Raw genomic sequence first — 14,900 nt, forward strand, 5'->3', positions numbered from 1 at the left:
AAGGAGAGCTAAGAATCTTACTAATTTGGACTATGTGACAGTCTTTAATGCCAACTCCAATGTGTTAGAATTTCAGCAGTTGATTTTTTTTTTTTCCTGAAACGTCAGTATTCTGTGTGCATGTGACTTTACAAAAAAGCATCAATCTCCTCATTCAACACTGTAAGCATTCATCAGGTTATCTGCTTTCTTCTTAAGCCAAATATATTGGTTCTGAAATTCAGGTAGGATCAATGTGGCTTGAATAGCCAAATTATGGATGTTGGTAACTGTGTGCTGAATAAATCTCTTCCTCTTTTTTCTTGTCCCCTCACTTCCAAAATGCCTTCCATTTCATCTTTTTCTCACCTAAGCATAATTCCCTATGGGTGTTGGTTAGAATTTGGAAAATAGGAGCTCAAAGTATCCTTTGCCAGCCCTGCTACAATTTTGGGAAGTAACTTGGCATGCTTGACTTGGTATCTTAACATCCTTTACAACTTAACCTATGAAGTAAAAACATTAGGCTACCTACTAGATTAATCCTCTCTAATAATCCTGCAGCAGTAATTTCTGGCACTTTATAATAATACACTTCTCCATTCTCTGTATAACTTATTTCACTCCTTTGGTGCTGGTAGGATCAGACCTCAATATGGTGAATAGGATGGGTTCATAGGCAAACCCAGGTCAGAGACAAGGATGTTAAATCTGTTTCCTTTTGTGCTGCCCTGACCAAGCTGCTTTCTGCAGTGGTTTCTTCTGCTGTCCTCTCTATTTGCATATTTCCAACATTCCAAATAATGAAATGATATCATTGCATTGCATTGTCTATATGGAAGAAACGCAAGAGTGTACTTAGAAGGCACAGTATAAATTCATGTTTGTGGAGTACAGCCAAATTTCAAAACTATTTTTAAAGAGTCATCACGTTTTATTTTATGTAACTTCAAAGTGTTGTTTCTGTATGCTGACTGAATATTGACTTCTAAAACTTCAGCTATAGTCTTCAATAGGATAGAAAAGATTAATTGCTTCTTGGGATTTGTTGTTCTTTTTGCCAAGCTTATTGTAAATTTGGGGATGATGGTATTACATTAAGCTTTCTAAGATACAAAGGCACACCTGGAGATTTCCAGACATGACAGTGTCCTTTTATTTGCTCTGAGAAAGACTGATTTATATTTCCAACTGGGAGTTTATATCAAACATCATAAGTAGAAAATTTCTAACAAAACAACAGATATTTTATTAAATAAGGTAATCATGTATGCCTAATATCCACCACCTAATAGAAACCTTTTAGGAAATTCAATCAAACATTTTTGTTTTCTAATCTAAGGTAGGAATTATAGAATAAAATTTCAGAAAAAAATTGAGAACATGCCTTTTCCATTTTAGAAAGATGGAAAAAGTACCGCATTTCCAGTTGCCTGCTATGAGACTTTGTATTTGTAATGGGCTTTTGGAAATATTTTGTTTCCTGTTTGAATATTAATTAGTTATGAAATATTAATTACATAATGAAATTTAATAAAAGCTTAATAAATTGATAATCATTAGTTATAATCTAGAATATTATGAAACTTACTGTATACTCAGAAAATTTAAGTGGCAGAAGTTGTCACAATCTACTTTTCTGCTCAAACAGCTGTACTTTGAATAATTTTATTTTAGAGTTGAAAGAAGGCATTACATGGTCGTTTCCCTTGGTTGTTTCACTTCTGTCAAGTTAATATTTTGGTTGCTAAATGTATTTCAAGCACGTTTTTCAAATTTATAAAATTTGCTTCCATGTCGAAGCAATTTCACGTCCCAGAAAGTTGGCTGAAGTAGAAAATGTTATCTTTGTTAGCAATAAATCAACAAATTCAATTAGGGAAATGTGTAACTCCAAAAATGTGACAGGACACTATAGTTGGCTTACAGTTTTTTATAGGATCAGCAACTTAGGGTAGTACAAATAAAATGTGCTCAAATACATTGTTTTTTAAATGGGCCATTAAATACCATTATTTAATCAGCAGAAAACAGTTGTCAAGGGAATAAATTGTTATGTGGACTCTGCAGGTTTAATCTAAACCTGAACCTTGGTTCACAGTGCACCTGACAGCTTACATTGAAGCCTAGAAGGATGAGCTCTCCAAGGTCCACAGGTGGAGAAGAACAACTCTCACCCAAAGTTAATTGCACTGACCTGCCCTTTGCGTTAGAATAATACAGAGCAAATGATGAGTTCTTCAAAATGGACATTGGTTTTACTGTTAGTAAAATATTTTTATCTGAATTTTCTCCAGTTAATATATAATTTTATAAAATATGGTGACATATGCTACAACTATTAGAAAAGCTTTGTCTTTCGGAATTTTCATAATTCTATTTTTTATAATATTTACTTGAAGTCACATACAGTTTTAGCAATGGACAATGTTGGTATACAGCATATATATATACACACATACACACATACACACACATAATGGTTCTTCACTGCCTTGTATTATATGTGTGTATGTATATAAAACATATACATGAAACACGTTGCTATATATGTGCTGTATATATGAGAAACACATACATACACATATGAAACATACATGAAAAATACATGGCTAATATAAAATACAACGGCTGAGGAAAAAAATTCATTTTCATTTTTAACACAGTTTCATTAATAGGTTAGCATTCTTAGAGGAACCATTTATCTGTAAAAATCATTAAAAATATTTGACCCTGTTAAGATGTTATGCTGAATTAACACATATTATATAATTTTTAATCCATGGTTACTATGCCACACTTCTGTGAATATTGATCATTTGAAAGCAGCATAAGTTTTTCAGTTTTGCAGCTTAAATTTGCTAAACACAAATGTGAAGGGGGAGCCCTGATAGTGTATCTTTGTCCCTCTCTTCTGGGATTATCTCCATTCAGTTTATTAGTCCAAGTAAGGGAGATTATTTTGAGCACTGTGTCTAAAGAAGTAACAGTTTGCAGGTAACAGGGACAGTTTCATACACAAGTGATCAATGGGGGAGTAGAAGGCCTCCGGTCTACTTATGTCTGTCCCACTGGCCATTTGAGAGTTCCCCAGTGGGCATATCTTTGGACATGAGATTGCAGATGTTACTAGGATGTTTGAGAATATTGGCAAATGGAAACAGATCCAAAGGCAAATAATCAAGTTCATGTAGGCCTAAGAAATATACAATATGAAGTATATTTAATTATAAGAACTGTGCTTTTAATATGAGCAAAATAGGAAAATTTGGAAGAGGGCAGTTATTTCTCTCTCAATCTAGGAGAGCCTGCCCTATGCAAGAGAGAATGTGGTGCATGAATTCTAGGTAGCCTCAAAGGTAGAAATAGAAACAATGGCTGGAAATTATAACAAATTCAATATGAATAAACGTATAGAGAAGACTTCATGATTTCAGTGGTCCAAAATGAAAAGAGTTGCCACAGGGGATAATAATGCCTTTGTCAAAATGGAGAACTTATGCACAAGTTAGAAACCACATGCTGGGGATAACAGAGAAAATAAAGCTAACACTTACATGGTGTTGTATGTGTCAGGCCCTAAGGCCAGCGCTTAACGTTATCGATGCATTAATCCTGACAACAATGGTAGATGGTAAATTCTTCCATCACCCTGTTTTAAAGATGAAGCAAAGAAAATTTTAAGTAAATCCAAGGTCATACAAGTAGTACTTGTGGAGTTGGGTTTTGAATTTATGTAGTTTGACTCCAGAATTCATTCTTTTAACTGTTAGACTACATTCATTCTCAGAGTGGTTTGTTCCTATTGCTGATATTAATGTCATATAAATATTTATATAGTATGATAGAATTTGGGGGACAAATCATTATGGAAAGGAAAAGGAAGTCAGAAAAAGTGGAATGCTGCTGCAAATACCAGTCAAAATAACACCTCAAGTCAGATTTAGAAGACTCCCCGCACAAACTTCCATATATTTTAGGCTAATCACTGTTTATAGATTATAATTGAGAATGAAATATCAGTCTTTCTCAGATAGAAGACTGTGAAATAAAATCTAACAAAGTGAATGAACCCCAAAGGAATCTATTTTCATCATTTCCTCAATACTCTGTAGTTTTCCACACCTTAAGTATAACTTTATATCCCCCATATTGGACCCTATTTTAATGTTCAAATCCTTGAGTGAGACTGATTTTTCTTACCTTATTGCTCCTCCTACCATATTCTCCACATATGTGTTACTTCCATTTAGCCTCATTTCCCTTGCTTATGTTTTCTATCAATGTAAAATAACCTCCTTTCATTCAAATCCTACCTCCCCTACCAGGGCACGTTACCTTTGATCTGCTCTTGAAGGCATTCTAAAGTTGCCCACACCAATTTTTCCTCACTCTGCGTAATGAGTATAAATATAGTACGTATGTTTGGCATTTCTCAGTTCTATAATTGGTTCTCTCCATGTACAGTGTAAGCTATTATATATTCTTTGACAGTTGTAATTCAGTACTAATATTTTTGCAACTGTGGGTAGCTGTTATTTATTTATTCTAAATGTCTTTAAATGTCTGATGCTGTAATTTCTGGAGGGGTTAATAGTGAATGGTGTTCCTCCTCTAACAGATTTCTGTTGGATCTTGAAAAATGTGAAAGGATACATTATCTGGTATTTTGGTTGCTTGCCTGCTGGCTCTCAGCTTCATTCAAACCCTTCTTTGCTTTTCTATGGCAGGGAGCTGGAAGAATTCCAAGCAGTTTTTCCAGGCTCCCTTGCTAGCAAGTTTCCAGTAAGATTTGGCCAATGTGAAGTCCTTGCAGGAGATTTTTTTTTAAGGAGAAAGACAGAAGAATTCTTTATTTTCTGTTTCTGTTGCGTCTCTGGTTTCAATGATAACATGGGCAGGTGACTGTGGGCTCTGAGAGCAACTTCAGGTGACAAGGTCACCAGCATATCAGTAGGAGTTTCAGTAGCATCCATGGAATCCATGTTCCTGTGTTTCTGCAACATCTTTAGCAGATCACCTGGAAGGATGGCTGGTGTGTTTCAGTCTTGAATTGAAAAGACAGCCCTGATAGCTAGGTAACATTCCCTTCTCCCTTTCACTCTTCCAACATTTCCTCCTTTTGTTGTTGTTGTTGTTGTTTGTTTTTTTGCTCTCCAAAAATTTTGTAGTTTATTCCTTGCTTTCGGCTCCTCTTCTCTTGCAATATCTGGAGTGGTACACGTTTTTATTTCTTGACACTGACCAGTTCTCTCTCTGGTGCTGGGATCATCTCTTTGACATCGTCTCTAGCAAGTATCTATTCTCTGCTAATATTCACCTATTGAGGTGAATGTTACACTCATATACATCCTGTTTTTCAAAAGCTTCCATTTAAAAAAGTTTTCTCTTATATTAACTTGAAATTTTCCTCACCTTATTTTCCTTTCAATTCTATTAAGTGGTTTCAGAACAAACAACAAATAATATACCCCTTATCCATGACTGAATTCTGAGACTATTAGAGTTGGATCAAAGACACATAGATGCACTTAAAATTATTTACTCAAATACTGACAAACCATGTGAAGAATGCAGATTCAGATCTTTGACCAAATGGACATGCTGATATTTGACACAGTATATGAAATGTATCCATTCAGTCACTGACTCAACAGATTCATTATTATTCATTTGTTAAATGTTTGTAAGTGTTTGTTAAACACTTCTGAAGCCCATCCTATAATCCAGGCAAATTTCGAAATATGTGGGATGATATCAGTGAGCTAAATAGACTAGCCCCATAAAAAGCAGAAGAGAAGAGGCTGGGGTGAGCACATCTGAATTTTTTTATGCCAAATCCACCAATTAGAGGAACCAATCCTCCTTCTCCAACAAGAGTGACCAGGAATCATGGAGAGAAACCAGAGGCTAGCTGAAGTCGAGGTGCGGGGGATCTCTTTTTGGAAACATGAAGCAGGGAGAATGAGGCTCCCTTTGGCTTAAACTAGGCATGGCCAATATTAAAATGCAAACGTTGTAGGAGATGTCACAGAGCAAACCTTATCTTTCATGTAGATATCAGGCTGATATTTCTATGAACAGCTTTTGTAAATGGGCATCAGTTAAAGACTCTAGAAACACTGGAGTTAGTGATTTTCAAAATATTTAACAGTTTTTCATGAACACTGGCCAGTGTGAGTGGACCCTGGCGGTAATTTTCCGTATGGCCACACCAGTCGAACAGGTGAACTTGTCATTGGACACGAAATAACTGAGGAGAGAAGCTCAAGTCAGTCAGTTATAAGGAGGAATTTGGAATTACTAGAGATAAAGTCACTCGTTTTTGTTTACTGACGCCTGGCCCAAACACAACTCTGATTCTAACAAGGTCTTGGTGAGGTGCCGCCATTTCATCCGTCCTCGGTCTCTGCGCCTTTCGCAGAGCTTCCAGCAGCGCTATGTTGGGCCACAACATCCGGAGGTTCACAACCTCTGTGGTCGGTAGGAGCCACTATGAGGAGGGCCCTGGGAAGAATTTGCCATTTTCAGTGGAAAACAAGTGGGCGTTACTAGTTAAGATGTGTTTGTACTTTAGATTTGCGTTTGCTGCACCCTTCCTTATAGTAAGACACCAACTGCTTAAATCATAAGGATGTTTCAGTTCATCCATTTAACAGATATGAAGAGCATTTTAAGAGATATAGCCTCTGGAAATGGATCAAACTCTAACTCATGGCATACTGGATATGTTTGTCAATAAACTTATGACATGAATGCTTAAGGCCTCTTTTTTGAAATAGGGAATGTAATACTTGGCCATTTGCCTACTTTATTTATTTGGGTAACATTCCAGTATTACTCTGAGATTTAGCTTATTTAATGGTGTTAAACTGCGGTTATATTATTAAATTTTTGATTCCCAGGTCAGGATTTTGTTGGTAATTTATGCAATAAAAGGGAAATACAAATCAAAAAAAAAAAAAAAGAAAAAAGAAATTATACAATCAAGAGTCACTTTCACTCTGAAATGTAAAAGATTGCATTCAACTTTTAAATTATTTGGGAACATAGTCACTTTTCCATACATTCCAGAAATAACTTTTTATTTGAAACTCTGTTAAATGTGTATTTTGCTCCTTAACTGACTAGAGTTTTGAGCAAGCTTCTAGCTGTGCAAGTAATCATTGATGCATATACTTATTCTTATTTTAAAACATTTTATCATTTCATATTTTCATTCTTATTTCTATAGTATGTCTTATTTTGTATTTGTGTTATGGAAATATTTGATGCAATATGAATAATCTTTACTTGTCACTATTGTGGTTACTAGTTCCTTGTAAGGCATTTTTTTTTTTTATCAGAAGGCTAATTTGTAAATATTGTAAAAATTTTAATAGCTTAAATCGTATATACAGCTAACTAAAACATTGCATTAATGATCAGTGGGGCTTGTGTCATTAGATCAATGTATTGAGCTCCTTTTCTTTGCAGAGGCTTTAGACTTGAGAGGGGCCTGGACTCGCCAGGAGTGAGGGTTTAACATGTAAGCCAGCAGTGTCCTTACAAAGATGTGCCCATTTTACATATAAAGAAACTGAGTCCCAAAGAAATTCAGTACCCTACCTTAGGTCAGAGACCACGGAGGAGAGCCAGTATCTGAAGCAGGTCTTAGCCAGTTTGATGCTGGGATGGGATGGGGGTGAGAACTCTGGCCCTTGGCCCCTGTAATTCCAAGTATGGGGTGGGTATGATGGCTAGCTGACTGGGGGTGGGATGGGACGGGATGGCCCGGTTTAAAGGCCAGCGTCTTCCTGCCTGCAAACACCGCCTCCAACCTTGATTCCAGGTCAGCAGGCTGAGGAGGATAGCCCTGTAGTGGACTGCTTGGAGCTCTCAGGCAACCCTTGTGGCCAGCTCTGCCAAAGCAAATCACTTAATTTCCTGGAGCCGGAAACTCAGTTAGGCCCACGTCTGGTATGGAATGGAAGAGGCACCCAGTCTGGGCCTCTTACCCCTCTATCAGGTAGAAAGAATTCAGTGGCTAACAGAGGAACTCTGTGTCTCATGCTCAGCACTGCACTTGGAACAGAAGACTCCCAAGACCCATGCCTGAAGCATCTGGGTTCTCAGTAGTCTCTGCCAAGCCAGGTCTGAACTAGGGCAAGGGCTCAGGTAAATTTGCCTCAGTGAGCTCTGGAAGGCCAGAGGACCAAGGACAGAATGTACCCAATGGATCTGCCCTCTGCTACCCTCTCCTAATCAGAGTTAGGCTTTTGCTTTCACCAGGTGACAACCCCTAGAATTTTAATAGCTGCACCCAAGGAGCACCAATGAAGGGAAAGCAGGGATGGGCCAAGGTGATGGGGAGGGACAAGAACTAATAGCCCCCACTAGTTTGGCTCTTCCTGGCAGGTTGCCAATGTCCGGTAGCCCTCACCTAGTGCTGACACCTGTACATAGGGTCTCGGTTCCCACTTTATGAAAACAAGGCCTAACACAGAATCCTTTTAGCCTTCACTCTGTCCTGCCAAATCTCTTAGCCCTAGTCTCTGGATTGACTGTCTCAAGGCTCCAAAACCCACCTTATTCCTCCTGAGGTTTCTTGGAGTGCAGCTTGCGGGGGATGCTGTCATGCAAACTGCTCTGCTGGGTCTCAGTAGCCTTTCTTCGGGAGCCAGGCTTTGAGCTGCTGGTCAAAGTAGCACTTGACCTGCAGGGTACCTGTCAACTCTTTGACCTGGGTAATGCATGTGTTTGCCAGCAGTGGACTCAGAAAATCTTCCACATTTTCCACATTCTTCTGCAGGGCCCAAATATGCTCCTCCGCCTTCCCGACCAGTTGTAGACAGGGATGCTGTATATCTGAGAGCACTGCGCTAATTAGGGCAAGTTGGATGGCTGTCTTTGCGAGGCTGCCAGCTAGTAAAACTGAGATAATGTTCGTGCTTTGGGGGCATGAAGATGCTGGTAGGGGGTAATAGGCACTCCACAAATTGGTATTCGTCCATACACTCTACAGACTGGGGTAATCTGGAGACCCCTGAACCTGGCTCAGCTACATGGTGAACAGCCAGACTGGACGCTGGCTCTCCAGTCCAGCAGCGCAGCCCAGAACATAGATGTTGCCCTGTTCTGTCCTTGGGCTCTAAGGCATTTTTCACTGAGGCCAAAGCTATTAAATTTTTGCAAAGTTGTTTCCATTTTATAATGCAAAATATTGTGACTAGATAAAACTTTTTCTAGACGACTATCTTATTTATAATGTAATATTTTCCAACCCTGTCGAAACATGGTATGCTTTTATAATTAGAAAAATATTTGCATTATTTAAATACTTCATACATATAATCTTGACACATTGGATTAGTTTTTTATAAGTTTGGCACATATTTATTAAAATAGAATTGGAAAATTTTATAGTAAGCATACTTCTATTTGGTTGCATTGTTTTAAGAAACAACACAACTATATTCTCAGCTCTTGTTAAATATGTGTTTGCTTCAGTTAAGAACTTAGGAGATTTATTCTGAAGTCAATAGAAAAAACACAATTCCTTTCTAGGTGTGTTGCTTACAGGGTCTTGCTGAGGTGTATTGATCTAGGTTAGTATTAACGTAGCTTCATAGCCAGGAATCTCAATACAGATAAATAAAGGGCAACTGCTAGATTTTTAATTAGAAAAAAATACAACAAAGGCACTATTGTCTTGACATATATATATGTCACATATATATTGACACATATATGTCACATATATATTGACATATATACATATATATGTACACACACATACATATATACATACATATTTTAGTTATATAAACAAAGACCTTTGGATTTCACAACTTATTTTGTATTTAATTTGAATTTCAGTATTTGATGATTTAGTCCTTTAAAATGTTATACCATCATAATATATAAGGAGATTAATTATTTAACTTGCATTTTAACACTACAAATTGTGATCTTTAGTATAAAAAACCTAACCTGCCAAGTTATAGGAACTACAGCTGTAATACAACATAGAACAAACCTTGTTTTTCACAGGTTTTCTCCAAATTCTCCAAATTATTACCTGATACTGATTCGATTTAATTAAGAAGAGTGAAGTGATAGTTCAGCTCTACTCAAACAGAAGACATGTACTTCCAAGAAGACGGAGTTTGCAAAGATCACATTGGCACATATTCTGTCCATAGATTTTCTACTGTGATTTAGCTGGATAAGCTTATGCTACACATTAGTGTAATAAGGCTAAAATTATTGATTTGTATGAAATGTTAATTAAGTTTTCAATATTTACCATTGGAAATGGGTGGTTTATATTTTTGTTTTTTCTTAGTTCAGGACCACTTGAATCCCCCCAGGAATCCACTGCAGTTATTATATTCCAGTGTCAGTGAGTGAGAAAGAAAAGAAGGAGGATGTGTAAGAAAAGGCTTGGAGAGTCTGGGGGCCTATGTGAGTCTTTGTGCAAAGCATATTAACTCTGACTCTGCCCAAAACTTACAGAGAAGATATTCAGATGTATAATAATTCTCTATGTAGCTATGGGATATATGGGAGCCAGTATGTTATAGTGGTTAAGAATACAAACTCTAACATCACATATAGGTTCATATCTTCCCTTCAGCTCTTAAAATCTATGTGGATTGGACAGGTTAACTAATTTTCCTCTATGTCAGTTTACTTAGTTTAAAATAAGCATTTTAATGGTCTCTAATGTAGAGGCAATAATGCCTATAAAAGCCCGTTATAGTAAGCACATGATAGTAATTTATCTTCCGTCTCAAATGTCAGATACCAGAATATGGGTATTCAGAAATGATCATCGTTGAGTTGATTCATTATTGTAAATGAGTTCAGCTTCTCTCTGACCACCTGATTTTGTTACCAATCCAAATTGATTATAATCACCTTTGCAGTTGTGGTTTACTCATTATCTCTGAAAATATAATTTGAGTCTGTGCATTTAAAAGAAAGAATGACACATTTTTTATTGAATGAAGTTAAATGAAATTCATCTCATTTTTTTCTTTTCCTAATTTCAAAAACTAAATTGAGATACAAAAATGTGAGATTAAAAGTGTTTCTATATTTAATGTTTCTATATTCTATATTTAAATGTTTACATCATGTCCTGGAATCGAATGAGAGTTAGAAATAAATATATATGCCTTTACGGTGCATGAATAAATGCATATGCCTTATCGTATGCATTAAATGTTTCTTTATTTAGATGTCCAGTTACACTGATATACGATAGCTCTTTGAAAATGAGTAATTGGTCCTTATAAAAGAGGAAATTGGGATGCAGAGACAGACAGAGGGAAAAAACTATGAAGACACAAATTCTTCACAAAAAACTGTGAAGAATAGCCTTGTGACTGGAGTGATTCATTTACAAACCAAAGAATACCTGGGGCTACCAAAAACTGGGAGATGGGCCTGAAAAAGACCCTTACTGGGAGCTTTCACAGGGAATGTGACCTGCAGATGCCTTGATTGTGGACATCTAACCTTCAGAACTGTGAGACAATAAATTTTTGTGTTCAAAATCACCCAGTTTAGGGGACTTTTTTTTACAGCTGTCCTATCAAACTAATACCGGACTTAGGATCACATTTAAACAAGGATTGAGGATTTTAGATTCCTTCCATACCACAAACAGAAATAACAAGAATCTTTAGGGTTTTACCCTGTTACTCATCGACAACCAGCCAGCACTAAATATGAAGTTGCCATAAAGCAAATTTGCTATATGTAGATTTCATGAGGGTTGTTTCCTCACACAGTTTGTTTTCAGCTCCCCGAGTATCCAGGACTTTAAGAAGAAAAATACATCTGTCCAGAAATTCTTGGGAATGTTGTATGCAATCAACAGAATTTGTCAATTATATCAGTTTTCCTATAATTGTTCCAACAAATTACCATAAACTTAGTGGATGACAATAGCACACATTTATTATTTTACATTTCTGAAAGTCAGAGATCTAAAATCAGTCACTGGGCTAAAGTCAAGGTGTAAGCAGAACTGATTCTTCTGGAGGCTCTAGGGGAGACTCAACTTCCTTGCCTTTGCCACCTTCCCATCCACATTTTTCAGTAGATGGCCTCTTATTCCACATTTAAACATAGCAGCATATCAACTTCTAATCTCTCTCTCCTCTCTCCTCTCTCTTTGCTTCTATTGTCAGATTACATTTACTGTCTTTGAACTGTAAGCCAAAAATAGGATTCTAAGTCCCCCAGTCAACTGAATGAACCTCTCCTCTTGGCCAAGGGCATTCCACAGAAAACCTGAAAAGCTAGTTCTGGCGGTGATGGGAAGGAGAGGTCAGACATGTCTATACTCTCCTCTCTTTGGAGTTCAGGGACAACTGATCATTATTAACAGTAAAACAGAGATCTTAAGACTGACTAAACAGACTGTAGTGATAAGATACCAAATTCCAACCTGACTCTAGTATAGCATCACATGACAGATAGCAGGCCCTGAAAGAAATCAAAGTATTTTACCCCCAAATATATTTCTTTTATATATTTTGAAATGGTCCTGCTAAGCTGTCTTTTCTGGGAAAAATCGACATTCAGTAGAGAATGTAGATTCTCTACATGTAGATCCTTTATAGGACTTTTCCTGATCCAGGAGAGATCAGGTGTATGGCACCTGTTTAGGTCTGATTAGAAATATTTCCCATGTCTTCTCTCTGAAGTCTAATACTTGGAGATTTCATTTGCATAATAAGCACCTTGGTCTCCACAACTCTTTATCTTAACACAGACATTCCTTTCTATTGTTTCCAGGTCTTTAGATGATAACTTAACTCTCTCAACCAATTGCCAGTCAGAAAATCTTTGAATCCACCTCTGACTGGAACCCACCCTCCCCCACGATCCCCTCTCACCACCTTCGAGTTGCCCCACCTTTCTGGACCAAACCAGTGTCTACCTTGCATGTATCGATTGATATGTTATGTGTCCCTAAAATGTATAAAACCAAACTGTAATGCAACTATGTTGGACACATGTTCTCAGGACCTCCTGAGGCTGTGTCATGGGACTTAGTCAATCATATTTGGCTCAGAATAAGCCTCTTTAAATATTTTACGGAGTTTAACTTGCTTTGTTGGCAGAACCTCCTACCTTTCTCTTGTAAGGACCCTTGAAACTACCTGGGGCCTGCCCAGATAATAAAGAATAATTTCCACATCTCAAGATCCTTAACATAATCATACTGCAAAGCCTCTTTTGCCATGTAAAATAACATATTCATAGATTCTGAGGATTACAATGTAGACATTTTTGGAGGACCCTTATGCAGTCTACCACACCAGTAAATATTATCTGCAAAGTACATTGCTCTAAATATCAATTAAATCTTAAAAGAGCCTTATAAAAAGTTGGTCTTTCAAAACTATGCCTCCAGAAAAGCTGACAGAAGAAACCCAGTGCAACTACTTAGTTGACTTAATGCAACTACTATGTTCTTTTGATGATAATCCATTTATTTCTTCTGGAAACGTTTATGAAACATCTGCTAATTTATAAACACCTTTTACATTTCTCCTTCATGCACACTAGTTGAGGAAGGAGACTATAACAAGTAAACAAATAAATAAATGCTATACTTTCAGGTCTTGAGAAGTGCTATAAGACAGAAGATAAAGTTAAGTAAGGAAACTGATAATGAATGATGGATTACTATTTTAGATGGGGACATATCTCTGCAGATAGTGACATTTGTAGAGGTTTGAATTAAATGAGGAAGGAAGAAAAGTAAATACTTGGCTATGGATTTTTCCAGGGAAGAAAATTGATATTATGAAGTTGTTTGTATCAAAGACACATTGTTCTTAAGTGAGTGATAATTCATTATACCTTAATCAAAACAAGAAATTGTTGTTTAATCAGTTGTCATGTCAAATATAGCCTAAGGATTCTGACACAGAGTAACAAATGATGCTTCCTCAGATATGCTTATGTAGAAATAGACTCACTTAAGGTATGTGTCCTTAGATGAAATCATCTCCACAATCTTCTAAAGGAGTAGAGCTGAAGGTCATTACATAGCTCTTGCTCTTAAAAGTCCTGGGCACATTTTGCACAAAATATTCTTTATTCATTGGGGTGACCTGTTATAGCACCTGTAATATAACATTCATCATCAAAATGGCTTTATTTGTATAAGCATTGGTGTATGCAATCCTTAGAGAGAGCTCTTTTGCTAAATAAGGGCCAAGGTACTTCCTCATGCAGCAAAGAAGCAGGTCAAGAGCTGTACTGGACAGCCAAGACTTCATGCTTCCTCTCTGCTTCATAGTTACGTATATGAAATTGAACTGATAATGAAGCACAATACTCTGTAAAATATCTGCTTCTTGTGAGTCTGAGTTGGCAAAACATTTCTTTATATTTCTCATTGTCTAATAATTTTTCCTAATAAAAGCCACCGAGAGTATGTTATTCAATTTAATTCAGTAAGTCCTCATTTAAGGGCACCAATTTGTAGCACAAAATTAGATAGTATGCAAATGCATAATAAATGAGTGAAATAATTACTTTTTCAAGCAACTTATAATCTACTTGAATCATTTCAATTACAACTGCATAAATATCAGAACATCACTTGAAGAAGCTTCTGTGAGCTCGTGAGAATTTTACACACAGTAGGTTTTCGAGGATTGTTGGCTGAGAGTAATTGAGTCATCGCTGAGGCTAAGTTAGAAAATTATTAAGTCTGGTTCATTGTCCTCTGCTTCTATGCCCTCTATTAATGCCATAAGAATAAAGTCAATTCGATAAGAGAAAGTCCGACCTGACAGATCAAGAATAAATAAATATGAGAACTGTATCATTATTGTGCTGGGAGAAAATTGGAAAAACTGATTTAGACTTTCTATTATCCTTTAATATGTAACACTTCAATTTTGAAA

At 36.7% G+C, this 14,900-nt stretch overlaps 2 protein-coding genes across 17 annotated transcripts in view; both read left to right on the forward strand.

Moving 5' to 3' along the window:
- Window positions 1-6,940, forward strand: part of LOC112423489 (cytochrome c oxidase subunit 7C, mitochondrial-like) — a 31,427-nt gene extending 24,487 nt beyond the window's left edge. Inside the window, exon 1 of the mRNA XM_071068595.1 lies at window positions 1-6,940. This exon is cut by the window's left edge and continues 24,487 nt beyond it. Within this exon, the coding sequence (XP_070924696.1) occupies window positions 6,420-6,611 (192 nt within the window). The 5' untranslated portion in view covers window positions 1-6,419 and the 3' untranslated portion in view covers window positions 6,612-6,940.
- LOC105463752 (macrophage scavenger receptor 1) overlaps window positions 1-14,900 on the forward strand; it is a 764,939-nt gene that overhangs the window by 400,490 nt on the left and 349,549 nt on the right. The gene's annotated exons all lie outside the window — the stretch shown is intronic.

This window comes from Macaca nemestrina, chromosome 8, assembly GCF_043159975.1.
Source record: "Macaca nemestrina isolate mMacNem1 chromosome 8, mMacNem.hap1, whole genome shotgun sequence".
Lineage (NCBI taxonomy): Eukaryota > Metazoa > Chordata > Mammalia > Primates > Cercopithecidae > Macaca > Macaca nemestrina.